Below are 27,265 nucleotides of genomic sequence, written 5' to 3' on the forward strand. Positions count from 1 at the left end.
CTGCGGTTGAACTTGCATTGCCTCATCGAGTGAGAGCAAAGCCAGAGGGCGAACAATATGTGCTGCCAATGAAAAGAATGGACCTTGTTTACTCATTAGTCAAGTCAAACGGCATTCTCTTTTTTCTCTTTATGTTTATTGAGAAGTTGCAACCAACTTGCTGATAAATTCTTTGATTATTTTGCCAGTGGCTAGTAGATGTAGTCCATTTTTTTTGTCTCTTGTGTGTTCTTTCAACTGGTCAAAGCCCTCAGGAAATCATTATGTACTTTCCCCTCTGACTCCATAGAGAATGCATTGTGTCATTGTTGTTTTTTCCCCTTTTTTGGGAAGTCAATTGCACTTTACAAGTCAGTTGAAGCCTTAGTCATAAATACCCTTATGGATAGATACAGGCTGTCTGTGCATAAAAGGGATGAACCTGTTCTGGGCTTGGACGACCCAAAAACCCGCAGCATGGGTCAACCCCAACTCAACATGGGACTAAGGCTCTAATAATGACCAGAGTGTAGTATTGGGGTACTGTACAAGAGCATCACACATAGATCATAGGTGTGTGTAACTTACATTATCCTAACAAACACTTTACAACACTTTTAACACACGCGAAAATGGTATGTTCCATTTTCATGATGTCCCTTGAGGTGGTTACATGAATCTCAAGGGAATTTAAGGGTCCCCTTAAGATGTAGTTCCTCCTGTCTACGACCCTACACCGACCTGTACAACCCAAAAACCCCGGTCATCCCTAATACTGGTGCAAATAGACACCAGGAATTTGAACCACGTTCAAGAATGTAGTAAATGCGGTTTCTTGAACGTGCGATTAACCCATGGTGTTCACAGTGGACAAGCAGGGAGGGGCTTCTTCTTCTTTTCTCAGTTGGAAGAGGCTTTGTGCAAAATGTTGAGGCGGTGCACATCTCGCAAATTTTACAGTAGACTCTTTTTTCACAGCTCTATTCCGATACATGAAAGAATTGGTGTAATAGAATTCCAGTTGGAAAGAAACCGCAAATATTAATTTCTCCATTATCATCAATTTTCAAATGGTTGGCACTTATGTTAAACAAAAGGGATGTCATCCATAAGTCACTACTTAAGTCCCTGATTGCTCACAGTTCAACCTGGTTGAACTTGCAATACAAATTTAAAAGCTACGAGTGCTGTGGCTATTAACGGTAGAAACTTGAACAGCTACACGTGAACGTTAGACTTTTGAACCTAGATGCAAGCAATGTGCCCCTACATGTATTTGTGCTTGAATGGGTGTTGCTGAGGGTGGTGCAACTGTAGCTCAAAGCCTAAGGGGTAGGGTGCATCAATGGGAAAACTACATCTGAATTGGCAACCAGTTTTTTCTCAAAAGACAGAGACGATGATAAAAAATGTATATGTATTTATATACTATGTGGGAAAATAAACAAGAATGCTAAATACAGATTGGTGTCTGAATCTTTCTAAATATTCTTTCCGTTCCTGGAATATTCCCTGTTAATGAAACTGGAAGTGACCTTGCAGACCAACCGCTGGGACCAATTAGATACCTAAGTAGCTAACTGGTTAATCTAAGTCCCAGTTGTCATTGCTGTAGAGTATGCAGATAACATGCTTGTTGAGATGATATCATTCCTCCCTCTTGAGCCTGAACTGGTGGAGCTATTCAGCTGCTCAACCCCTTTTTCTCCGCAGGGTCTTTTTCCAAATTTAGCAGAGAGAACTGCGATGCCAAATAGGTCATCTGGTTTTTTAAACTTGCAGAGAGAAATTTTCAAGTTAAATTAAAACTGTTCTGAAATAAATTGCTGTTTATGTTTTTATGTGTTTTACTGTCTTGTGATTTTGCTTTATTTTATTTTGTATTTTCTTCTTTCTGTATTGTAGCTGCTGGCCTGGGAACCAGGGAAAGATGAAGAAGTTGCTATGGTAACCGTGCGACCGAACTTCCAGGACAGTGTTCATGTGGGCTATGTGACAGGTCTGAAGAAGTTCACTGAGTATTACACGTCGGTGCTGTGCTTCACTACACCTGGAGACGGCCCCCGCAGCCCGCCTAGAGCAGTGAGGACTCACGAGGACAGTAAGGAACTTTTTCCTACGCTTGTTTTTTTTTTTTTTCTTTCCTCCCTCCGATGGTAGATGGAGGACACAAGCACCTCGCAGTAAAGCATCCTTCGGGCGAAATCTATTATTTATGCAGAATGAAGCTCTAGAAACATTATAATGAGTGAGGATATTCTGCATGAATGCAGTGTGAACATGATCGTTACATGTCTGTCTGAGGCTTAACCATTATATTGTGTTCGGGTCAAAATTTACTCACTTTAAAAATGGGTCAAATTTGACCCAAACACATTATAATGGTTAAAAACAAAATCAGTTTATCTGACCATATTTTGTACATTTTTTTTTTTGTCAATAACGATTATATTTTGTGTGCTCCAGCCCCTGGTGCCGTAGGTCATCTGAGCTTCACAGAAATTCTGGACACCTCCCTCAAAGTCAGCTGGAGTGAGCCCAATGAGAAGAATGGAGTTCTCACAGGTACAATGAGTCCTGTCAGACACTTTTGTGGATTTGCTGCAGTGAGATTACACATATATAAAAACTCTTAATATATATATATATATATATATATATATATATATATATATATACATATAATGTAAGGGATAATTCGCGGAGGATGGTTGCTTCCGCGAAGTGCGTTATTTTCTCGTAACGCACACTTCGAAAGGTATTATCCCGCTTATACCATGGTCACTTATAAAATAAATAAATATTCAAGCAATATTTAGTAATTTATTCTTGTTATTTCTCCGGTTTATGTTATTTTTTTTTCACAAAAAGCGGACTATTAACTGCAAAGTGTTGCATATTTTCATGGAAGACTTGGAAAAATTTAGATTTTTTTTTCTTTTTCTGAAGTTAAGACTTTAGTGAGCAGCTAGAACACAAACGCAGCTCACAATCAACTTCCGTCTCGGTGTTTCATTTTACAGCAGATTAGGAAAAATCGGCTCTTCTGACCTGCTCAAAAAACGGAAACTCCCGCTTTTGGTGAGACAGAAGGCTACACTGTTCAGGCCGAGTGCTGTGTGTCTTTTTATTAGGAGAATAGCACATTTTAAAAAAATCACAGAAGATAACTCCTTTATCTTACCAAAGGAAAGCAATATAAACGCTGACCGCCACTTGTTTTTGTCCAGATGATGTTGGAAAAGGATGTTTCAAAGAAGCCTGCGCAGTAATACAGAATGTTTGGGTTATGTGACCAGAACTTCTATTTATATATATATATATATATATATATATATATATATACATATATACACACACACATTTTTTCTCACTTCTGACCTCAGGCTGGAATGAACAACAAAAAAACTCATGTCTTTATCTCCACCCCAAGTGTTTGTTCTACAGTAGAAAGCAAATAGAAATGAAGGTCATCTCGGTGGACAGACTGCACAGATATGAGAGTGTATTCCTATCAACTTTACACACAAAGCACGAGATAGAAGACATTACAATCTCAGAAACTGGACAATGTGAAGGCTGTATGCTAAAAAGGGCATTAAATAGTGATGGAGGACGCCTAGGAGCATCCCACGGTAACTTATTAAAAATCAACAAAAAAGTATTTATTTAAGTTAAACAGCAATCCTATCACAATTTATTTTTTTTACAATGCACTTCATAATTTTGTTTACGCAATAAGCACCACGTGAAAGGACCATTAGAATCCCATCAAATATTAATGCTAGAAAAACACATTTGCATTCATTTATGCTCATGTAGGACTGTCAAACTATGATTTGCAGAGATGAGAGGCTATTGTTTTTAAGTTAACGACTGTTTTTGTTATTTTTCAAATTTGCTTTGTTAGTTTGAAATGTTAGAGCCTTGGCGGCGACTCACCCCTATTTGACCCTTTCACATCTGAGCTTCATCTCCAGTGTTTACATTCTTTTGACCACCGTTCACGCAATTACCATAATTCCAACGGATTCTGAAGTGGAGTAAAGCAGCCTCGTGCTGAAATACAACACTTTACAGTATAGTGAAGAGCTTTCACAATTGATGTAAATCCGCTGATTCTGCCACCAAATGAAGAGGCCTGACGTTAGTTGCATATTGGTGCAAAATCAAACAATTTAAGTTGATTGTATCAACGGTATGTCGGTATTTAAGCGTCACAGGTGGCAGCTCTGGTGTTAAAAGGTTAAACCAGATTTGTCTGACTGGACGCTACCATAACTTAACCTTACACTTCCAGTTTAAGCCTAAAATAAATTAGGAATTGTCAGACAACATTGAAAAACCATGGATAAACACTCATGCAAACTCCTTACCAGCAGAAACACTGGTTGATTAAGAAGAAATATCCTGCTTTGGATATTAATTAACAAATTATGCAAGTTTTGTACCAAAAGCTATCTCCCTTTGTGTACTACAAAGAAGCAACAGCCTCTTTTCTGTATGGAAAATTAAACTGCACCCACTGCTGTCTAAAATGAAAATCCTTAGGGTCTCAAAAAGAATCTACTTCCCTTCACAACCAAAAATACACTTAATGAGCTCTTTAATAATCTGAAGAAGCTATTGTGTAATTGGAACACGCATTTCAACCAATGCCTGGTGACTCCTCGTGGCCTGCTGGATTTATTGCGACATTTTACAAATTCAGGAGTTTCAATCAAATCAAAATCAAAACAAGGTAATTCTATCGAGGAGAGTATGATGGAGTGTTAGGGCCAGTATACAAATAAAAAATGTTTTTCTTAAATTATGACTTTATATCTCGTAAATTTACGAGAAAAAAGTCGTAACTTTTAAATTACGTGAATAAAGTCGTATATTTATGACTTAAAGGTCGTACATTTACAAGAAATGAGTTGTAACTGTTAAATTGCATGAATAAAGTTGTGTATTTATGACTAAGGGTTATAACTTTAAGAGAAAAAGTAGTAACTGTCATAAGATTACAAAAAAAGTCATAACCGTTAAATTACAGGAATAAAGTCGTACATTTATGACTTTAAAGATCATAAACCTAAGAGAGCAAGTTGTAACTGTTAAGTTACACGAACAAAGTTGTATATTTATGACATTAAAAGTCATACATTTACTTGAGAAAAGTCGCAACTGATAAATTACATGACAAAAGTTGTATATTTTTTACTTTAAAGGTCATAAATTTAAGAAAAAAAAGTGGTAATAGTCGTAAATTTACCCCCCAAAAAGCTGTAACTTAATTTACATGAATAAAGTCGTAAAAGTCGTAAAGTTATGAGAAAAAAGTCTGACTGCTAAATTACATGAATAAAATTTTATATTTATGACTTTAAAAGTCGTAAATAAATGAGAAAAGACATTGTAACCCTTAAATTACATAAATAAAGTCATTTATTTATGACTTTAAAAGTCTTAGGGTACATTCATGACTTTTTTGTTGTTTTTTTGTGTTTTAAAGTTCTAAATGTATTACTTTAAAAGGCGTAAAGTAAACAAACGTGAAATAGGTAATAAATTAACAAGAAAGAGCACCAAGTTCTGTTAATTGGAACCGTGCTTAATTGAAGATGAACATTTCAAGCTAAGAGCTAATCAGTAATGTGCAATAAAAATCATATTTTCACCATTCTTGCAACTAAATATTATCAGGCAAACATATTCTTTCAAAAAAACATGTATTGGCACTTGATATAAGTGGCTAAGAGCTGCCGTTTTTTTCAGTTCTTTCTGATTCTAGAAACTGTAAGTCCTCTGGCTATAGGGATAAAGAAGTTGACCTAGAACCAGTAGGCATCAATTATAGCTGTACAGCTTTGCAATTTCTATTTCATTTTACTGAATCTATTTTATCAATTGAAGATTTTTTATGCATTCTTAGCACGTAGCGTTTGCCAGAAGACAGACGTCTGTGCACCGTGTCCTTGTCAGGACAACATGTTTACACTTTAAATATGTTTTATGCATGCCATCTTTCTTGATCCAATCATAATTGCTTCCTGCTAATCTGAATTTGTTTGAAAGCCTGTACACCAAATGAATTTCTCTCCAAGAATTTACATCATCAATATGTGAAATAACTAAGAAGTGGCTGTCTTGATATTCTTGACCTCGTTCTGTTCAAGTTTCCTGTAAAGGATAAATGTGCGGTATTAATATTTACAAAGTTTGAGAGATAACAGCCTATTGTTAAATGTTTTTCTGAGATATTCTAATGGCCTACATCCTCTCAGGAGACAAACGCTGACATGCTGTGGAAGATTACTGATTTGGCAAGAAATGCTGCTTAATGTTTTATGCAATCACATGAAAAGAGCTGCTGGCCAAGGAGCAAATTACATTAACTTTGAGAGGGTGAGCGTGTGTATGAGAGCTTTTGTGTGTCTCTGCGAGAGTGGGTGGAGGGTGTGCGAGCTCTGGCTATAATCACAAAATGATTAAATTTGCTATATTCAATTTTTGATGAAGTTAATTTAATATTTCGGCTAGATTGCCCCCATAGCGTTAAGCTGAAAGTCACTACTGTTGGAAAACTGCCTTTGAGTTTCCGTCTGAGAGGATTGTCGGTCCAACGCCGTTCTCTTCTCAGGTTATCGGATCTCCTGGGAGGAGTTCAATCGCACCAACACCAGAGTCACTCACTACCTGCCGAATGTTACCTTGGAGTACAGGGTGACTGGGCTCACCGCGCTTACCACCTACACCATTGAAGTGGCAGGGATGACCTCTAAGGGTCAGGGCCAGCTATCATCCTCCACCATTTCTTCTGGGGTCCCACCAGGTCAGTAAACATTTTTATATTATATATTTTTTTCATATTTTATGACACAATACTTTCAACATGTATAGCAATATGCCAAAATATGGGTGTTTATAGGTCATTTCAAGATTTAATTTAATCTTAACACAGCAGGAGATTAATACTTGCTTTAAGAAATCGTATAAAAACAAGTTCTACTATTTTCATTTGCATATGTTTTTTTACCTCATAAGTAAAGAAAAATATCTGAAATTCTTTGTTTGTTTTTTTTTTTACTTATTTTGAGAAGGGCATTTTTTATGTGTAGAAATAGCAACACACTTATTTCAACCCTGAAATTCTCTCTATTCATATGTTATACTATTCATATATATAGATATATATATATATATATATATATATATATCCTCTCTCCATGCCTTTGCTTGGAGAGAAGAGCGCTCACTCTTCCGCGCTCCAGAAGGGGCTCTGTTGTGCAGACATAGCCTAAACCTCACAGCGCAGCACCTCCTTCAGATGTAAAAATTTTGTACAAGCATCTTAAGTTTTTTTAACAAAGCGAAGAGTCAAGTGACTCAAGAAAAAAAATCCACCGGTACGTGAAACTGCGAATAAGCGGGGGAATACTGTAAGTACTGTGTTCCCCCGCTTATTCGCGGTTTCACGTATCCGCGGATTATACACACACACACATTAATATATATTAAACAAGCTAACAAGCTGCATTTCATCTCCTGGTTCTAACTGTCTAATACAAACAGATGCAAATATATTCATTCATATTTACCAAACTAAAGAGGTAAAATTTACATATTTGCCCAACATGCCCTAAACTATAGCTCCCAAGATGGCACCAAGGACAATTAGAGTCTAATGATTTCTTATTTGCTAACTCTTCCAACATAGACACTGTGCTTATTCCAATTACTGGTGGCTCCACTCAGACCCCATGGATCTGTGAAACCTGCAAATGACAGGCTGTTCTGTTTAAAGTGACTTCAGCACGGCGCTCACAGTCCCCAGAATGGCAATTATTTCCAGCATGTGTGAAGACATCGCAACTGAGCTCTAAAAAAAAAAAAAAGCATCAGTCATGTAAATATTTTCAAGGTGGTCATTTTAGTCAAGACATATAATCTGCATTTCATTAAGACGGAATGAACTTGCATTTAAGCAACCCTGGAAAAAAAATGATTTTTAAAAAATTGCTCAGTGTGCCCATAGGAGGGATTATATCTTTTTAATATCAGGCCACTCTCTGACTCGATCACTCTAATAGGCCAATGTTTGACGTTAATGTCTTTCACCAGGATTTATGTAAGCTATATTATGCCTTGGAATTCCAATATGGCCATGTTGGTTTTCATTTTTCTCTGGAGGAAACCATAAAGGATTAATATGCAAACATGGATTTGTTTTTGGACTAATATAACTGCTACAGGGCTGGAAATAGGTGTTGGTAAAAGGGGGACAATGTCCCCCAAATTATGGTAGCGAAAATTACCACAAAAAAAAGTGCTTGTCCCAAGTTTGGTTAATGCAGAGGGTAGTATCAGTAAAAGCTTATTTTTTTATTTTAAATATATTATTTTACTTTAACTATCTGATACTTTTGGTTGTAAATTCAAAGGGGAAACTGCATGTACAGTATCTGTATGGCCACAAGAGGGTGCCGTGGTAGATGGTTTTTCCACAACTGCCCTCCATGAGGAGAGGAAGCAACAGAAGAAAATCCACAAGAATTTCAGTTATTTGTGTCCACAGAAATGCTTCGTTCTCCTTTTTTTTGTCAAGTTGTGGCTTTTTCATCTCCTCATAGAGCTTCCTGGTCCCCCCACCAACCTTGCCGTCTCCAACATTGGCCCACGCTCTGTCACGCTTCTGTTCAAGCCTGGTTATGATGGCAAAACCTCCATTTCTCGTTGGTTGGTGGAGGCTCAGGTGAGCTTAAATTAAGATTTTTTTTTCTTTTTCTTTTCAAATTTTAGAACAAACCTCTACTTCTTTAGATAGTGACATTTTCACAGGTAGCCCCTCACACTTGCTGGATCGTTTTTCATCTCACTGTTATGCTCTCAGGTGGGTGCAGTTGGAGAAAATGAAGACTGGGTGATAGTCCACCAGGTCTCCAATGAACCTGAGGCTCGAGCGCTGGAGGTGCCAAACCTCAACCCTTACACTTTATACAGGTAATTTTCACTTTTTGGATTCTTCTATTGCCAAAACCCCCAAATAAATATGACAGATTATATATATATATACATATATATATATATATATATATATATATATATATATATATATATATATATATATATATATATATATATATGGCACATAATCTGACAGATTATGTTGCCTTAATACATCAGAGAAGAAATTATTTTGTTTAGCATTTTTGGTTTCTTAACATTTGGTTTGATTTAAACTGGAGATAATAAAAAAAAATATTAGGTAATAAACTAAAAATAAATAAATAAAAAATAAAAAAAAATAAAAACAATTCAAAGATTAAATAATAAAACTATAATAAAAGAAAAAAATGAAAAAAAAAAGTTTAACTTAAAGTAAAAAAGAAAAAAATGGAAAAACAGGGGAAAAAATTAGAATTTTTATTTTTTATTTGATTTTTTATGTGCTGATTTCATTAAAAAAAAAGGTAAAAATGTATAATTAGATTTCTTAACAAGCTTTATTAACACATTAACAAACATTAGTTATGTGTTTATAGAGTGTTAGTAAGACAATTATTATTACAATAAGCTGAATAAGGTTTATAGTAAGATTCATTAACATCTAAAGTGAGATTGTTGTCTACAAAGGCCATATTATTAAGTGTTTACAAGCTGAACAAATGTTTAACTATCTGTCAACATTATATTGAGTGTTTTGCAGCACCTCATCTTCCAAGAAACAACTAAACCAACATTTAAAGGTTTTTTAAACCAAAATGTATCATAAAAAAATAACATAACTGTTACCATTTTTAATATAGGAAAAAATATTTTCCTATTGAAAAACAAATGGATGAAAACTTGATTTCTCTGCTCTTTCACTGTTTTTGTTTCCACGTCGTTTTCTCTGCGTGATCCGTCAGCGCTGATATTTGCAGGATAAACATAATTCTTTTTTATATTTGAAGCCCGTGATTGGCTTGAACTTTGCAGTGAACCCCCCCTGTGTTTACTCAGCAAAGACTCCTGTTTATGGCGCGTTCGGAGAAAGACGCCCACGTCTTTTCACTCGCTTAAATGCTGCTTAGGGGTTTAGATCCTTTATTTGCTGCTGTTTGCTTTTGTGGAGTTACATCGCTATTATGTTGTCACTGTAAGCCATGGAAATCAAAACGCATTTATCCTACAGTTTTATCTTAAAAGTGATGTTACTGTTTGGAAATAAGAAGACATACCTGCACAAAAATTACACTTTTGACATCTTTTATGCACTTTTGATCTAGAGAAGAATATGTTAAATCTTGCCCAAACCAGGTTTTCAACACAAAGTTTTGATATTAAGTGTATGCAAAAAGTTAGTAATCATGCACTTAATATTCCAGATTATCTTAACATTTTCCTGTATTTTATTTTTTTGTTGCAGCTTAGTTTATAGTCTGCGCATCTCTAAAACAGTCTCTGGAGTTATTCCTGTCTGATCAAATCCATCTATTGCTCTTTTATTCTTTTGTAGAAAATTAAAGCTACAATAGAGTATGATTTGCATGGCAGGGCTCCTACAAAACCATTTGGGTGTGTGGCAATCTGGTGGCAGCACAGACAGAAATACCTGAACTTTGGCGAAGAGTTTGGGCTGCATCTATGAATCAGTGACTCAGCTTTGGCCCATGACGTGTTCCAATGTAATCAACGGGTGAAGTTCAAACCATCAAAACACTAGTCAAAACATTCTGTAATGCAATTATTTTTCTTATACTACCGTATTTTTCGGACTATAAGTCGCACCGGAGTATAAGTCGCAGGGGCCAAAAAATGCATAATGAAGAAGAAAAAACCATACATAAGTCGCACTGGAGTATAAGTCGCATTTTTTTCAAGTAATTTATTTTACAAACTGGTTGAAAAAAACGATATTACATCATCCTGGAAGGTAAGTTATAACATTCATAAGTCTGGTTAGGCTGAATATGTGTCAACACATATTCACATATTAGCATCATGAAAAAAACGAAAAGGTGTAGCATTTATATAACATAACAGTTTTCTTTAACTATAGCCTCAAGAGCTCATCAACTTTGTATCTTTACTGTAATTAATTGCACGCAATCTTACTCCATATCACTAAATCCGTTAAATTCTTCGTCCTCTGTGTCACGTCTGAATAACTAAAGTAAATAAAGTAATTGCAAAGATCACCATAAGAGGGCACTCTAGACTTACGGTCCATATCTCATCTCATTAAAAATTCGTATATAAGTCGCACTGGAGTATAAGTCGCAGGGACATTCAATCTATGAAAAAAACCGCGACTTATAGTCCGGAAAATACGGTATGTCCTCCTCAAGCTAATGCGGGACAGCAAGTCGACAAAGTGGGTAACAGAGATACAGAAGTACCACTGAAAGCAACCATCATTTAGATCAGGGGTGTCAAGCATCCGACCCGAGTTTTTAGCCTATCCATGTGGAATGTTGTGGTTATTTAAAGAAATCCCACCACTAGGGGAAGCGAAGGAAAATAAATATCAGCATAACAAGAAATAAACGGCATTTCTGTGGAAGGGCGTGCCACGTCTGGGTACGATCAAACTCGAGATCTGGAGATATTTGTCTGGACCTTTTCGTCTATGTGAAATCAATGTGCTTCTATGCTGATGTATTGTACTTCAATCTATGCCATTCTACTGTGACACAGATGGAAGATGCTTGATTTTTGACATAATTCCTGTACCCTCCTCATGTGTCTTTTCTGGGCAATTAGCGCCGCCAGATTTGCGTGGCATCTGCCCACCATTAGGCAAAATGTCTTGTACGTGTTGCCTACTACAACCAATTTCCATTGGGATTAAGGCTTTTTTTCGCTAAGTTCACACTGCCCTTGGCCTTCAGGTTACCACTTCCAACAAACAGTCAACGAAAAAGTATACTTCGGGTGTTCAAAACCCTGATGCAGCAGAGCCACGCAAGTTTCTACAACTGTTTTTAGGCTCTACGTACATAATGTACGCATGTTCCAAGTTAAATGGATGAATGGATTTGGTTCAGGGCTGCACGGTGGCGCAGTGGTTAGCGCTCTTGCCTCAAAGCAAGAAGGCCCCGGTTCGACTCCCGGCTGGGACCCTTCTGTGTGGAGTTTGCATGTTCTCCCCGTGCATGCGTGGGTTTTCACCGGGGACTCCGGCTTCCTCCCACCGTCCAAAAACATGCTTCATAGGTTCATTGGTGACTCTAAATTGCCCCTAGGTATGTATGTGAGAGTGGATGTGTGTGTGATTGAGGCCCTGCGACAGACTGGCGACCTGTCCAGGGTGTACCCCGCCTTCGCCCTTCAGTAGCCGGGATAGGCTCCGGCACCCCCGCGACCCCGAATGGGACGAAGCGGCCAGGAAGATGGATGGACGGATGGATGGATTTGGTTCATGGTTCATCAAAAATAAAACAAGAAGAAGCTCCTTCTTGATTTACCAGTGTGAACATCATGGGCCAAATGCATGTTCAAGAACGTGTGTCAAATCCCCGGTGTGTACGTAGTTTTCGGGGCAGTCACCAAGGGCCTCTAGCATCAGTGTTGCCACATTAGCTAAACACAAAATGTGTTGTGTTCAGGCTGTAACACCTCTTTTCTTAGCATAGCTGTGTTGTAAACTGATCATCTGAAAAAAGAGACTGCAGTGACACTTGGTAAAACCAACTCAATGTGGTGGTGGAGTGTCCGTCCTGAGACTGGAAAGTCCTGAGTTCAAATCCACGGCCAAGTCATACTAAAGACTCTAAAAGTATGATTTTTGGGTTGGATTGGGGATTTTGACCACCAAATGGCTCCCGAGCGCTGTTGTGTCTACATCTCACCCCCCCCCAGGGGATGGGTCAAATGTGGAGAACAAATTTTACACACCTAAATGTGTGACAACTAATGGAACTTTAATTTGACTTTAAAGTGTTTTTTTTCAGAGGTTAGAATAACAAAATTTTTCCAAATCTTAGATTTCGAATGCGTCAGGTCAACATCGTGGGCACCAGCCCTCCCAGTCAGCCCTCAAGGAAGATCCAGACCCTTCCGGCTCCACCTGACATCTCCCCCGCCAACGTCACCCTGCGCACTGCCAGTGAGACAAGCCTCTGGTTGCGATGGATGGTAACCTATTTTATTATCTTTTTTTTAAGTATCTCTAAAAGGTAAAAGTCAGCCTGGCATAACCGATCCTCCGCTCTGTCTCTTCGCTCCCAGCCTCTGCCTGAGTGGGAGTACAACGGGAACGCAGAGCAGGTGGGGTACAGGATCCAGTACTACCGCGTTGGCTCACAGGGTCACGGCTTGATCCATGTCATCGCCGACCGTCTGGAGAGGGAATTCACTATTGAGGATCTGGAGGAGTGGACGGAGTACGAGGTCAGGGTCCAGGCTGTTAACCACATGGGAGTTGGACCTTGGAGCCAGCCGGTGAGAGGCAGGACGAGGGAGTCCGGTGAGTCATCTGCTTAAAAAAACAGCCACATTTAATTGGATTGCACCTACATTTCTTGCATACCACGCAATTCTTCAAACTATTTAACAAGGTAATTTTTCCACCAAGTTCAAACTTTTACATCAAAATCTTCATTATAAGTAAAAAAAACTAACATGTCAGATAAATGCAGATTTTTGAATCTTGTGTTTTAACTGTGTGTTGTTTTAAATTATGAAGTGATCTTGGGAGCCCAGAAAGGTGTTTATAAATTAAATGTAAGATTATTAGTATTATTATTATTATTTTCCTAACCAACTTCTTCTTTAGGATCCAGGTCAGTTTAGGAGCAAAATCAGGATTAGCTAAGAGTGAAGACACATTTTTAAAAACAGGCATTGCAAATTTGGAAAAAAAATACTTCCATATTTTTTTGTTTTTAGTTTTTTAATTTTTCTCATAAATGTACAACTTTATTGTTGTAAATTAATTTATTTGCTTTATGGTGGCCCAAATACTCTGTCGTACAAAAGAGCACAAATAAAAAATAAGAAAAGCATTATTTTAAATTTGAAGAAATACCAAAAACTATAAACCTAAAACTGCAACCATGAAACAGTAAACTAAGGACTGAAAGGGAAAAGGGTCAAAAACAAAAACTGAAACTGCAAAACTACATCTGCTACAAATCAAGTTTTTTTTTTTTCAATTCGTAACAGTTTTAGGTTTATAGCTTTTGTTTTTCAAGTTTTTAGTGTTTCTTTAAACTTAATAAGTATATATATATTTTTCCAATTTACAAATTTGTTTTAAACGTTTTAACATTTCTTTCAAACTGTTGACATTTCTAGTATTTTTTTCAAAATTTCAATCAGTTTTTTTTATTTCTTTAAGCTGGTCTCTTTTCCGTATGCCTCAGCAGATAGAGGAGAAAAAGGACTGGCGAGATTTAGAGGAAATGGAGAACACGTAGACTTTCTTTTTTTTTTTTTAGAAAAAAAAAAGACAGAAACTTTGAGGAAGAAAAGAGCCTGATTGAAGAGGAAAAAGTGAGACTGATTTAGATCCATCCATCCTTTTTGGGGTCACAGGGCTGCTGGAGTCTGTCCCAGCTACTGTTGGGGGAGGCGGGGTACACTCTGGACAAGATAGATTCAAACACAGAGTTAGAAAAACGAAATATGCAAACTGTTCAGGAAAACGTCTGTGCTCTTCATTCTGTAGTCCCTTCAAGTGGACCCAACAACGTGTCTGCCTTTGCCACCACCTCCAGCAGCATCCTTGTGCGGTGGATGGAAGTCCCAGAGCCCGACAGGAATGGCCTCATTCTTGGCTACAAGGTTTGGAGATACACTTGGAAGTTTCACATTTACATCAGAGTCTGAAATAGTTTGAAAGTGACAGCCCTTGATACCAAATCCCTCTCTGGATCAGGTGGTGTATAAAGAGAAAGACTCTGAAAAAGCCGCCCGTTTCTGGACCGTGGAGGGAAATGCCACCCACAGCGTCCAGCTGAGCAGTTTAGGGAAATACGTCCTCTATGAGATCCAGGTCCTGGCCTTCACCCGGATTGGAGATGGACGGCCCAGTTCTCCACCCATCCTGGAGAGGACTTTGGATGACGGTAGAGACTTTGACTCTTAGATAAAGTTTTTGCGGTGCAGTTATCTCAACCAAATCCGGAAGTTTTGCTAGAGATAAAAAAGGATGTTTTGTCTGACGAGATGTGCACGGTTACATTCTGTTGTTTTTGGTGCAGTGCCAGGACCTCCAGTGGGAATCCTGTTCCCTGAAGTGCGGACCACCTCCGTCAGGCTGATTTGGCAGTCTCCTTCCCAACCAAACGGCATCATACTGGGTTGGTACCATAGCCCCTGTCGAATACACTCTTAGAGTTTGGGGTGTCATATCCCTCCAAGACCCTAAAATACCCTAAAAGTTTGTCTGTTCATATCGGGGGTGTGTATTGGTAAGAATCTGGCGATACGAGACGTATCATGATACATGTGTCATGATACGATAAGTATCGCGATATAACTCAATGAAGAACTAGACAATATTTCACTATTTTTAAAATTATTACTTAAGAATTGTCTGATTATTAATACATAGTTCACAATAGTAAAATTGTAAAATACATGTTATTTAATGATCAGAACATTAAGCGCTGTATCTCCAAACAAGTTGCTTTTACGCAAGCAACTTCATAATGACTTTCTTTTGGTGATCTAGTAATTTGCTCATTAGCTTTTTTTCTTTTAAACAGAAAAAAATTCAAAAGGTTCTTATTTTTTTTTTTTTTTTTGACAAAAAAACATTCAACTAAATCATCGCTAGTGTTTTTTTTTTTTTTAACCTTTTTTTTTGCTTTAAAGTGTAAAATAAGTACATTTTTTTAGTCCGGATTGTGATTCACAATAAAGATCGTGATTCGCACATCTGGGACGTCCAGTTTCAATGTTTAGTCTCCGCGGTGCATTTTGGACGTTGTGGTGTATCTAGACTTGAAAAATTTGAACTTTGGCAAATATATTGCTTTTTTGGTAATTTAGGAACTGTTCAAGTGGAAAACAAAAGTAAAACTGAACTAAATGAACTATTTGAACAATATTGTCTTGGCAGCATCGCCAAATAAAGTATTGCAATATTTCACTGAATCGATATATTCTTACACCCTTAGTTCATATATCTTCACCTTTGATCCATTTCATGTCTCATAAAGTTTATTCTAAAAGGTCGTATTGACATTTCCCGGGCTTCGGACAAGCTTTTTTGTTTCTTTTTGTAATTTTTCTGTCTCGCCGACGGCTATACGTGGCTTTGTCTTTTTTTTTTTTTGTAGTTCTAGTTAAAACACCGATTTCAACTAAATGTCCTGATGACCTCTTTCATATTTTTACATGTTTTTGAATATGGATAAGACAGCGATACATGGGGGGAATCAAATCGTATTTTCTGGTATCTCTGCAAAGGGAGCTGGACTCACTAGGAGGCTAATTGGGGATTTCCTTGAGACTGATTTATCATACATCTGCTGTATAATTCAGTTTTAACTGAAGCCAGAGGCTCGCAGCTGCATGCAGGAGCAGAATTAAACCACGTCAGAAAGCACAGATGAGTCATAATAACATTTTTTTTAATTCCAGCCTACCAGATCACGTACTACCTGAACTCCAGCAACAGCAACACGGCCACTGTGAACGTGTTGAACCCCAGCGCTCGCCAGTACATGGTGACTAACCTCAAGCCAGAGTCCGTCTATGTGTTTCGCATCACCGCCCAGACCAGGAAGGGGTGGGGGGAGGCGGCTGAAGCGCTGGTGGTTACTACAGAAAAAAGAGGTTGGTACCATTTCTCTCTCTCGATAACTGTATTAAATCTGTCATTCAGACTTAAGTAACTCTGTCAACAGGAACTTTAGGATTTATTTGTAGCACACTACAAGTTAGCTACATTAGAACCGTTAGCCATTTTAGCCGTGTATTTTAACAATACCTGTAACTACCAACCTGTCTTACACTGCTACATGTTAGCACCGTTAGCATATTCACAATACCTGTAACTCCTAACTATGTTTGCAACATCTGAAAAAAACAAAACAAAAAAAAAAACATCTGTCACATCTACTAGTTAGCCCTGTTAGCATATTCACAATACCTGTAACTCCCAACAATGTTTGCAACGTGTGAGAAAAAAAAAACAAAAACATTTTCCTGTGGAAATGAATTAAAAAATGAATGAATGCTGCTGTCAAAAGTAAAGAAATTTACATTTTTAAATGTAGAAAAACATAAAACTGTTCACCTTTTTTATCGACATTGTATAAATAAATTCCTAAAAAAATTCCCAAAAAATAAAGTGTATATATCTAAGACGATGCCAGGACTCGGTAGGTTTTGGTCAGGTAAAAACTGGACCAAATAGCTCTTTTAGTGTTGCAGACCCCTCCATTAGACAATCAGTTGATTGCACCTTCATGGAGCGCTGTTGTGCGGTGTTATGGTTGCGGGATATGGCGCTCAGTGCTTTGTGAATAGAGCAGGCACAGATGTGTGTATGGATGCAGTTTGTTTTCAGTCAAAGTCCAGCGAGCAGATGGGTTTTCTGAAAGCTTGTCTTACCCCGGAGAGCATTTGTAGGAAACAGACTGATTCGGTTGTGAGAACTTCACTTTATATGCTCCCCCCAAAGGCATATTGAGGATGTTCTCTAGAATTTCTGCTGTTGCTTTTCATTTTTCACTCTTCTCAGTGCAGCCTTTGCACATGTACAAAACTTTTCCAAACTAGTGTTAAAGTCATTTTTTTTTTCTTTTACTTGCCTCCAGCTCGTCCCCAGCCCACCAGCCGTCCCTTGGTCCCTCAGAAACACGTTCAAGCCCGCCAGGTCTTACTTTCGTGGGAGCCGGGCAGCGACGGGCTGTCCCCCGTGCGCTACTACACCGTTCAGCTGAGGGAGCTCCCTGACAAGAACTGGACGGTCCACTCAGCCTCCGTCAACCACGAGGCGGCCTCCTACATAGTGTCCAGGTAGCACCAAATATGGACTCACAAATAAGCAATACATCCTTACATGACATTCTTTTTCTGAGTTTTACAAACCAGCAGGAGGGATATCTTAGAAATGCAAATACGAGATGGATTTTTCTTTTTCTTTCCATCTTTTGTGAAGTTTGGTTAGAAGCAAGACTGGTAATTTGCTTCCTTTCCCAGACCGTGGGAGCATATTTCTTTTTGTGGCTTAAAAATAATAAGATCCAGTGCTGTGATTTATCATCAAGATTGATGCTCTTTCCTGTGCCTCCGTCCCTAAGGCTGAAGCCCTTCACATCCTACCAGTTCCGAATAAAAGCCACCAATGACATCGGGGACAGTGAGTACAGTGAAGAAAGTGAAGCAATCACAACTCTGCAGGATGGTAAGGATTCCACAAAATATCAGATATTTCTTGTGTTCAAATGCTGGATTTGTATTTTATTTTTGTGCGCTTTAACTCCTTTGATCCACTTTTATTGGGTGAAAACATCTGGTTCTCTAAAAGGGTGTACAAGCAATCGTTGTCTGTAGTTAAACTCCCCGTACGGTTATTACCGCGGCACGTTTGTTTGAGGACGGGATTGGAGCTGCAGTGAGCACACATTGAAGTAAATAAAACCAGGAGTCAAACAAATTAGTTGCCTTCCTACAGGAATTCATGGGCACCACCTACCCCTCCATTAGAAAACTGTTTCCTAAAGACTTCTCCTTGAACCACTTTAATAACAACATGTGTTCAAGCGACCACTTCCACTAAAAAGTCTACGTAAAATGCCTGTTTTGAGCTCCTGTGTACAAAACTCTCATGCGGAAGTTTCTATAACCTTTTCAAACTCTATGTACAAACTTTAACTAATTAGGGACTCTGATTTGGATTTGGTAGAGGCATTTTCCCAGAATTCTATGACACCAAGTTTATGATTTATCGGATGAAAAAAAGCCTGGAACAAGATGCACAGCATTTCCACCACTCCGACATTTCACACTAAGCCTCTTCTAACTGTAGGTGGACATGTGCTAACATCTGGTAGCTACAGTCGCGAAACACGCATTTAAAAACATGCTAACAGTACACCACATATACAGTGTGAATGTAGCTGTAAAGACGGCAGTTCTGTCCTATGTGTTACCTTTTGTACTTCTGTTTACCTTTTATAAACACAGGTCATTTGGTGAACCCTAAATTCATGTTAAGAAGGCTGTTTTGAGGAAGTATTTTCGTGAAAACAACTAAAACTGAAAGTCACTTGAGGAATAAAAAAAAATTAATGACAGTAAAACTGACTTTTTAGACTAATAAATTCTTCTGTAGAATTAATTATTTGTTTCCTCTATCTCTCAAAATTATGACTTTTTTCACTCCAAGACTTCATTTTGTTTCTTCTTTTACTTTTACTCACTGATTTGTCTTTATAAGTAGCTCTTTTTTTTAGCTAAGTTTGTGTTAGCTTAGTAAAGTCCCTTGACCTTTTTTTCCTCTTTCTGCAAAATAAATGTTTTTATAATATTGGGATTTTTATGACCAACTTTATTTTTTTAGCTATTGTGCACAGAGATGATTTGTTTCTACTTTGGATTGAACAGTCAGATCAAATCTGACTGTTTTTGCAAAAAATAATTACTTTTAGAAATTTGCCTTTTATTCATGACTACATGGTTCAGACTATAATATTCAAATCACATTATGCAGTAAAAAGGAGTAATCCAGAAATTGAATATTGCTTGGTATCGGCTTTAGAGTGAATAGTTTACTGTCGTGATGCCAGCTTGGTGACAGAGGCTGCAGGAGATTCATGCTTCCACCATCTGCAGCGCTGGGAGACAGGCCTGCAAATGCTGGCAAAACAGAAGTTTCACCAGTCCTGCTTTGAGCAAGCTCCCATTTCTCTCCCTGTTCTGTGGATAGAGTTCTTAGGCATCTTGAATCGTGCACATTTTCTGGTCAGTTTGGCTAATGTGTCGCCCTTTCTCTGCCCTCAGCTCCAGACGAAGCGCCAGCGATACTCTCTGTGACGCCTCACACAACAACATCGGTGCTGATCCGCTGGAAGGTAAGATCAGGGAGGCATAATGACTATCTTGTGTCATTGTTTGCAAAATCCACGATGCATTTGAGTCTGAGTTAATAAGAGGCCAAGTCAGAATGCAGTGAAGCCTATACTTATAGACCGCTGAGTTTCACACACATCTGCACACTTCTATCATACTCACAGCTGAATTAACAAGTCATGAAGAGCAAAACAGGAGGCTCTCAGACAGTTTTACTTTTATGGAGAATACTTGTCGAGTTTATGAGAGTGGAGGGGTACTTGTTTTTTCCTCTGCTTTTCCCCCACCGGGCTTGCTCTCTCATGTTCCACCGAGGGGGATTTTTGAGCAAGCTGCGAATGACTAACCAGTCTGAGAAGATGTGTTTTCCTGTCTCTATTTCGGTTAGCTTCCTTGGTGAGGCAAAGTTGGAGATCATATGCCGGTTTACATAAACAACATAGCACTCGGGGTTAGTCATCTTTCTTTCCTCTGAATATTTATTTATTTATGCTTTTTGTTCTTCTTAGCCGCCTTCAGAGGAGAAGATCAATGGAATCTTACTTGGCTTTCGGATCCATTACCGCGAGCTGCTGTACGACCGTCTGCGCAATTACATTCACACAGTCAACAGTGCCTTCACCTGGGCTGACCTCACAGGTGAGCAAGAAGGATTTGGGATCATCGCAGCTTGCGGACATCTCGCTAATGCTACGGTCACAAATACAACTGCCACTACAAAATGGGGAGGCATCAGCAGAATCTTCAACTTTTTTGAAAATTGTTGGGGGGGGGTCAAGAATGTGGACGGCGGCTGTCTGGTGTCCAGAATTTCCTGCTTTTTATATAGGTCTGACCGGTGGCACTCGATATAGACAGCCTCGTTCGGAGACATTGACACCTAGTCCAGTCCAACGCATTCTCCCTCCCAATCTGTCATATATGGACGCATGGTTCAGGCCTTCTCCACGTCACTTTTTGAAGTTTTGGGTGTTCCCAACTTCCAACTTTTTGTTTTTTGATGTACTGGCTGTTCCTATTAAATCAGAAGTCCCCAACCTTAGGGCCGTGAGCTGGTACCACCTCAAGGGCCGCTTGGGAACAGGCCACAGACGCTAATCAGGGATCCCCAACCCTTGGAATACGGACTGGTACAAATACCCTTAGCCCCCAAAACAGGAAGATGGGGTCCAGGAGACCCACCAAACATTACCACGAACCATGGAAATCCACCAAAAACGCTTTTATATGGAGGCCAGAAAATCCTCTTTGTGTAAAAAGTGAGGTTAGGGACCATGGACCATGATCCTGGCATACCTGGATGTTGGCCCCCGAAAAACCTTGGAGGTAGTGAGGTTAGGGACGGGACGATAATCCTGGCATACCTGGATGTTGGCCCCAAAAGTCGTTCAGATAGTGAGGTAAGGGACCCGGGACAATGATCCAGGATGTTGGACCTAGAAGTCGTTCATAAAGTGAGGTAACGGACTTGGGACCATGATCCTGGGATACTGGGATGTTGGCCCCTGAAGTCGTTCAGAAAGTGAGGCAAGGGCCCTTTGACCATGATCCTGGGATACCGGGATGTTGGCCCCAGAAGTCATTCAGATTGTGAGGCAAGGGACCTAAGACCATGACCCTGGCTTACCAGGATTTTGGCCCAAGAAGACGTTCCTATAGTGAGGTTAGCTGGCTCCAAGTTGGGCTTTTTAAATGGGCCAGATTGGGCTTTTGGGGTTGAAGCCCACCATAGTTACCAAAGAGATTGGCGCCCATTGAAGTCAATGGGACGAGGAATCAGATGACCTAGTGTTTCCATCCCTAAATCCCGGTACTGGCTCATGGCCGATTTTGGCATTTTCCAGGACCGTTTTTTATGTCTCCTTAGGTTATCAGTCCTGTTCCCCTAACCAATTATGTTGTGTCTACTGGATCCCATTTGTCAGTATGCAAGATTTTTGGTCCCTGGTCCCAACCTCACTACCTTCAAGTCTTCTGGAGCCAACATCCCAGTATGACAAGATCATGGTCCCCAGGCCCTAAACTCACCATCTGAACATCTCAAGGGACCAACATCCCTGTATTCCAGGATCATGGCCCCAGGTGCCTAACTCTAACATGGTTTTGCATCCAGTACCACATCCCAAGGGTTGGGGACCTGTGGTTTAATGGAAACAACCAGCAAGTCAAAAAACAATGAGTTGGAGACACCCAAAACATCAAAAAGTGGCAAGAAGGGGTCCCGAACCATATGTCTGTATATGACGAATTGGGAATGTGTGGTACAGTCAGAGCTGTTGTCGGCTATCACCTGATATCCTAATAGCGTCATCCCCACCTGTCGCTGGACAGCAACCCCCCAATCTTGAAATGTGCAGTCAGTGAGTAGAAAATGAAAGTAGAGAAAATCGTCTAGTCCGTAAAGTTTTTTCTAACTTGCCGAAATGGCTAAAAAACTTGCATCTAGGTCACTGTATGGTGGCATTTTAGGATATGTGACCATAGTCTAAAACAAAACCATTACCCTCAGAAGTTCCTTTAGAAACACAGATCAAGAACAGAACCAGTAACAATATTCCTATATCAAAATAAATATTGAATAAAAAACTGTACACTTTCCACACTTTACTTGAGTAGCACATCATTAAAAGACTCAGTTTCCTATGTCTGTAGCACCATTATTTCCATTAGAGGAAAACTGTCACACAGGCCCATTTTTTTCGCCAAGATCTCCCCATTGGTCTTGACACTTCCCAGCAAAACATTTCATCTTGTGTTCACTGCTTATCAGCCGCAGGCTATTATTAGGTTTACTCAAGAGCTGCTCTGTCTCTTGCACCGCGTGCACTCTGTGCAACAGGGCCTGTAATTTTACTCTTGTCAAGTCATTGGGGGGTTAATTCCGAGCCATGATCACTGTCATTGTGTGCTTTCCTTTATGACAAAAGTGTTGCTCTTCTCAACAATGAAAGTATGGGACTTTGGAGCCTATTACCACTGTTGTTTTATTATCTTACTTATTTTGATCTTTTCAATTGACTTTTTTCTTGTCTTTATGTCTCCAATGACCACAGCTCCCTACAGCGTCCGGAATCTGAGTGATTCGACTCTCACCCACTATGAACTAGACAGTAAGTTTCAATTCAGAAAGAAATTATGTTGTATTGTCCCTTTAGTTAGAATTGACAGATGATCAGATTTACCATATTTTTTGGAATATAAGTTCTGTTTTTTTTTTTTTTTTTTTTTGCATGGTTTAGTCAAGGTGCTACTGAAGCTACGTTCAAACAGCTCTCTGCAACATTCAAACAATCACTTGTAATCAAAAGTCAATGTAAACATGGGTAAATGCACATTTCGGGCTTTTGTGTTCAAACTCCTGTGTTCAAATGTAGCTTCACAAGTTTTTATGAGGGTTTTCATGCTTAACATACAAAACATGCAGCCATTGAACGCACGTCCACCTAGAGACTCCAATTTGAAAACTACGTATGAATGGCGTCCCTTTAAGTCATGTTTGAACATTGATGATGAAAAAAATTAATAATCAGGGTTTGTACCTGAACAGGTTTATAAGAAATAAAAGCAGAATCTGAATTGCTTCCCTACCCCTACGGTTTCTCCATGACTTTAAATGTACAGTATCCCTTCAAGCTGAGAGATTTGGAAAAATAGTGGTTATGTCCAAATTCCTTCATTACTCACTATATAGTGGACTGTACAGTGCATTGGCCGTTTTGGTAGTGCTTTCCAAATCCACAATTCAAAAATCAATTACCCAAGAAATTTCCCAGAAATCTTTGCGAAAAAGCAGCATGCATCGATGCTCATTAAATTAGCAAATATAAACCACAATGCACTGCGTTTAAACAATTTTTGAAAAAAAAAAAAAAAAAAAAAGAAGTGTTTAAATGTATTTGATTAATAAACCATCAACATTTTCATCATCAGAACACAGTGGATTAAAAATAAACGTTTTAAAAATTGATTGATAACGTCATATCCGCAGTTTGGAAAATATATATATAAATACTGAGCATTGTGTCCGAATACTATTTAGTCCTGCACGATTTAGTTTTTTAGCAGTAAGGGATTAGGGTGGGAATTCAGATGTAGCTACTGTCTTCAAATCCAAACGTTACAACCACTCGATGACATCATCAATAGTTGCCGGTCATCTACGTTAGAGTGTAGCTCCCAGCACTCAGAAAAAAATCAACATTGTATTTCTAAATTTATAAAGTCATGCTAAAACAAAACCTTAATACTTACATTTAATTGTAAGCATTTGTGCTTCGTGTCACACTGACATGAAGAAATGCATTTCTCCTTCACTTCACAAGCACAACGTGGATCCCCCTAACAGCAGAGGTCGCTACGGCTCCTGCTTTAAAAAAACACTTTCAAAAACCACTACAGCTTCAAATGGCCCTACGATTGAAATAAGGAGGAGCCAGAGGGGGTGGGAAGCTATTTGTATTTGGCCCATGTCTTTCATATATTGGAATAGAGCTGCGGAAATAAAAAAAAAATAAATCTGCAGCAAGATTAGCACCGCGTTGACATTTGCACCAAGCCTCTTCCAACTGCAGTAAATGCGCTAAACGCGTGACGTGCCAAGTGTGTATGTAGCTTGATATGTGATTTTTTTTTTTTTTTAATAAATAGTAGTTTGTTCCGGAGCAACTCAGAGGACAAATAATTCAACTGATTTAGTGACTTAAAGTGATGGTAGTGAAGTGTGAATATATCAGGCAATTGTTGTTCTCTATTCCATCATTATGATTTGCCTTTCAAAATAAAATGTCTGTTCTTGTTCCCCTATATTGTTAAATACATCTTTCCCAAAAGAGTGACTTACATGATTTGATATTTGATATGATTTCTTTTTCTTCATTATTGTTGATTTTTATAGATTTTTGACTAACACTCCTGAGCGATCTACTGTATATTCCGGAAAATACGGCTGCTAATTTACACTAAAACTTAATGTACTTACACACCAAAGCCTTTATTCTAGTTTCCCAGTGATTAGAAATTCCCTGTTGGGATTTGTAATTAAACCAAAAAAATACTGTTTTAATTTAATGTTGAGTTCCTTATAATAGCAACATCTGGGTGGGAAGCAATTGAAGAATTCTTAATTTCTGATTACTCCTTTGAGCTAATTGCCTCGGGCGCCTGGTGGGGGTTGAAGTGATGTGAAATGAGATGCTGGATCTGCTGACATCCTCCCGGTTAACGGGGGAGCCCTGGCAGTCTTAGCAGCTATAGGAGAAGTGGGTGTTAAAAAGCCACACATTGATGTTTCAGTTACCTCCTGACCTTACAGAAACTCATTTGCTTCTGCCACAGAGTTAAGCAAACACAAGCGCTACGAGATACGCATGAGCGTGTACAACGCTGTGGGCGAGGGGCCGACCAGCCCGCCGCAGGAGGTGTTTGTTGGAGAGGCAGGTACGTGCGCTACCTCTTATTTAACACCAGCTTAAGCACAGAGGAATTCAATTACCCTCGGTACAAGGATTGAGCTTAGAGAGTTTAATTTTTCTTCGTTAAATCAGAAGACTTTTGCACTTTAAAGCTCTGAAATGGCCCGTCCTCACGTCTATGTCACAGATATTACTGAAGAAAGCATGGGGGTCAGAAGATAAGAGGAAAGTAGTTTGGAGAAGTGGAGGTTCTGTGACACATCGGGCATAATCATTTATGTGTTCTCTTTAATGAAAGGCTTAGAAGGGTTTTCAGTCCAAGAGCCAAATTTAACCCCTTCATGCCATATGTTACTAATTTCCAATGTACCATTTAATCCAGGACTCCACTTTATTTAGCATCACCTTAAATAAATAAATAAAAAAACCTTTTGATGTATATATACATATTTTTATATGTAATTTGAAGTAAATACAGGCATGAAGAGGTAATTGTAGAGTCATCAAAAGCTGTGTTTCCACAACACATATCCACCAAACTTTCTTGAAATTCTACAAATGTCACAAAAACACAATTTGCAATTCCATTAAATCATAATCATGTAATTAAACACAAACCAAGTCAAACGATAAGTCCTTTAAAAATGACGAACGTGAACAATACTTTGATTTATAGCAGATACATTCAAATTTCTGCCACGCCATCATCTATCAAAGGAGACGTTGGCGACTTAGTCAGGCCATTTAACAGTAAGCTATGTGGAAGCGGCTACGGATGATGCAATTTTGAGAAATAATAATAAATAATTATATATTTATGAGAGTCCTTTGGCATCTTTACTTTGTTTTCCACCTAAACCCCGACCACTAGCCGGCAGCACAGAACACTGAGCCTCTTTGAGGAGCTTTACACCGCTACCAAAACAACAAGATCTTGAGAGAACCAGCATGTGTTAAATGTTCAATCAGCATTGCAGTTTTTGGTGTCCTGAGACATGTAATACTTATTTTTTACGTGGGATGGGTACCGAAAAGGGAAAACTTTTTCTGGTACAATCTTGGGAAATATCGCAATATGTATCGTATCGTGAGACACGCATCAGGATATGTATCGTATCGCCAGATACTCCTATTTTTTAGGATAATGAGGACCATATAAGAAAATTAAGCCTAAGATTGAATTTCTGAGCATCAAATTTTTTTAAATCAGATTAAATATTATAACCGGGAGGGGAAGGTAGGCGGAATTGCTAAGGGCCGACGGTCCCGCCCACAACTCAGAGGCAAATGTATGGTGAAGCTGAAACTAAAAAAAATAATTTCTGCTCAAAACAGTTATTACTTTTGAGAGAACATTTAATTGAAATTTAGACTGTAGATAATAATCAATTATATGGTCTCTTTAGAATTAAGTTCTCGTTCAGTTATATGAAAATGTTTTACCATGTAGTTGTATAGTAGTTGTACTTTTTATTGTTCTTTTTTTCTGATGTGCATATTTCGTAATCTCTATACTATTTAAACTTGTACAGAAATCCTGCTCTTTAACTCAAAAAGTGTCTCTGAAAGACTTGCACAAGAATTCCAATATGTTTCAATGTACGATGTTGCATATATGGCAAATAAAAAACCTTGAACCTTGTATAGAAGGTATATGACAGGGTTACATTTCAAATTAAGTTTAACTAAATTATATATTTTTTTATGTGAAAAACAACTTTTAATGTATTCAACTTTTGAATACCGGTAAATTAAATATTTATATTTCACATGTTTATGTTTCTTTCATGTCTCAAAAACAGTTTACAAATTTTGATGTATTTTATTATTCATTTATCATCAGCATTTTTTTTCATTATAACTAATGAAAATATCAA

General features: G+C 38.5%; 1 protein-coding gene across 5 annotated transcripts in view; it reads left to right on the top strand.

The window, feature by feature from the left end:
- The window catches only part of sdk2b (sidekick cell adhesion molecule 2b), a 414,280-nt gene that overhangs the window by 356,070 nt on the left and 30,945 nt on the right, over nucleotides 1-27,265 (top strand). For all 5 annotated transcript variants that reach the window (XM_024284902.2, XM_024284901.2, XM_024284899.2 and 2 more), the window contains exons 19-35: nucleotides 1,885-2,080; nucleotides 2,446-2,544; nucleotides 6,605-6,796; nucleotides 8,595-8,716; nucleotides 8,855-8,964; nucleotides 12,933-13,083; nucleotides 13,177-13,414; nucleotides 14,618-14,733; nucleotides 14,828-15,017; nucleotides 15,153-15,251; nucleotides 16,540-16,734; nucleotides 17,721-17,922; nucleotides 18,207-18,310; nucleotides 19,909-19,979; nucleotides 20,487-20,616; nucleotides 23,031-23,087; nucleotides 25,312-25,413. In XM_024284902.2, coding sequence (XP_024140670.1) covers nucleotides 1,885-2,080; nucleotides 2,446-2,544; nucleotides 6,605-6,796; nucleotides 8,595-8,716; nucleotides 8,855-8,964; nucleotides 12,933-13,083; nucleotides 13,177-13,414; nucleotides 14,618-14,733; nucleotides 14,828-15,017; nucleotides 15,153-15,251; nucleotides 16,540-16,734; nucleotides 17,721-17,922; nucleotides 18,207-18,310; nucleotides 19,909-19,979; nucleotides 20,487-20,616; nucleotides 23,031-23,087; nucleotides 25,312-25,413 — 2,374 coding nt within the window. The remainder of the gene's footprint in view (nucleotides 1-1,884; nucleotides 2,081-2,445; nucleotides 2,545-6,604; nucleotides 6,797-8,594; nucleotides 8,717-8,854; nucleotides 8,965-12,932; nucleotides 13,084-13,176; nucleotides 13,415-14,617; nucleotides 14,734-14,827; nucleotides 15,018-15,152; nucleotides 15,252-16,539; nucleotides 16,735-17,720; nucleotides 17,923-18,206; nucleotides 18,311-19,908; nucleotides 19,980-20,486; nucleotides 20,617-23,030; nucleotides 23,088-25,311; nucleotides 25,414-27,265) is intronic.

The sequence above is a fragment of the Oryzias melastigma genome, linkage group LG19, assembly GCF_002922805.2.
Source record: "Oryzias melastigma strain HK-1 linkage group LG19, ASM292280v2, whole genome shotgun sequence".
NCBI classification, from domain to species: Eukaryota; Metazoa; Chordata; class Actinopteri; order Beloniformes; family Adrianichthyidae; genus Oryzias; species Oryzias melastigma.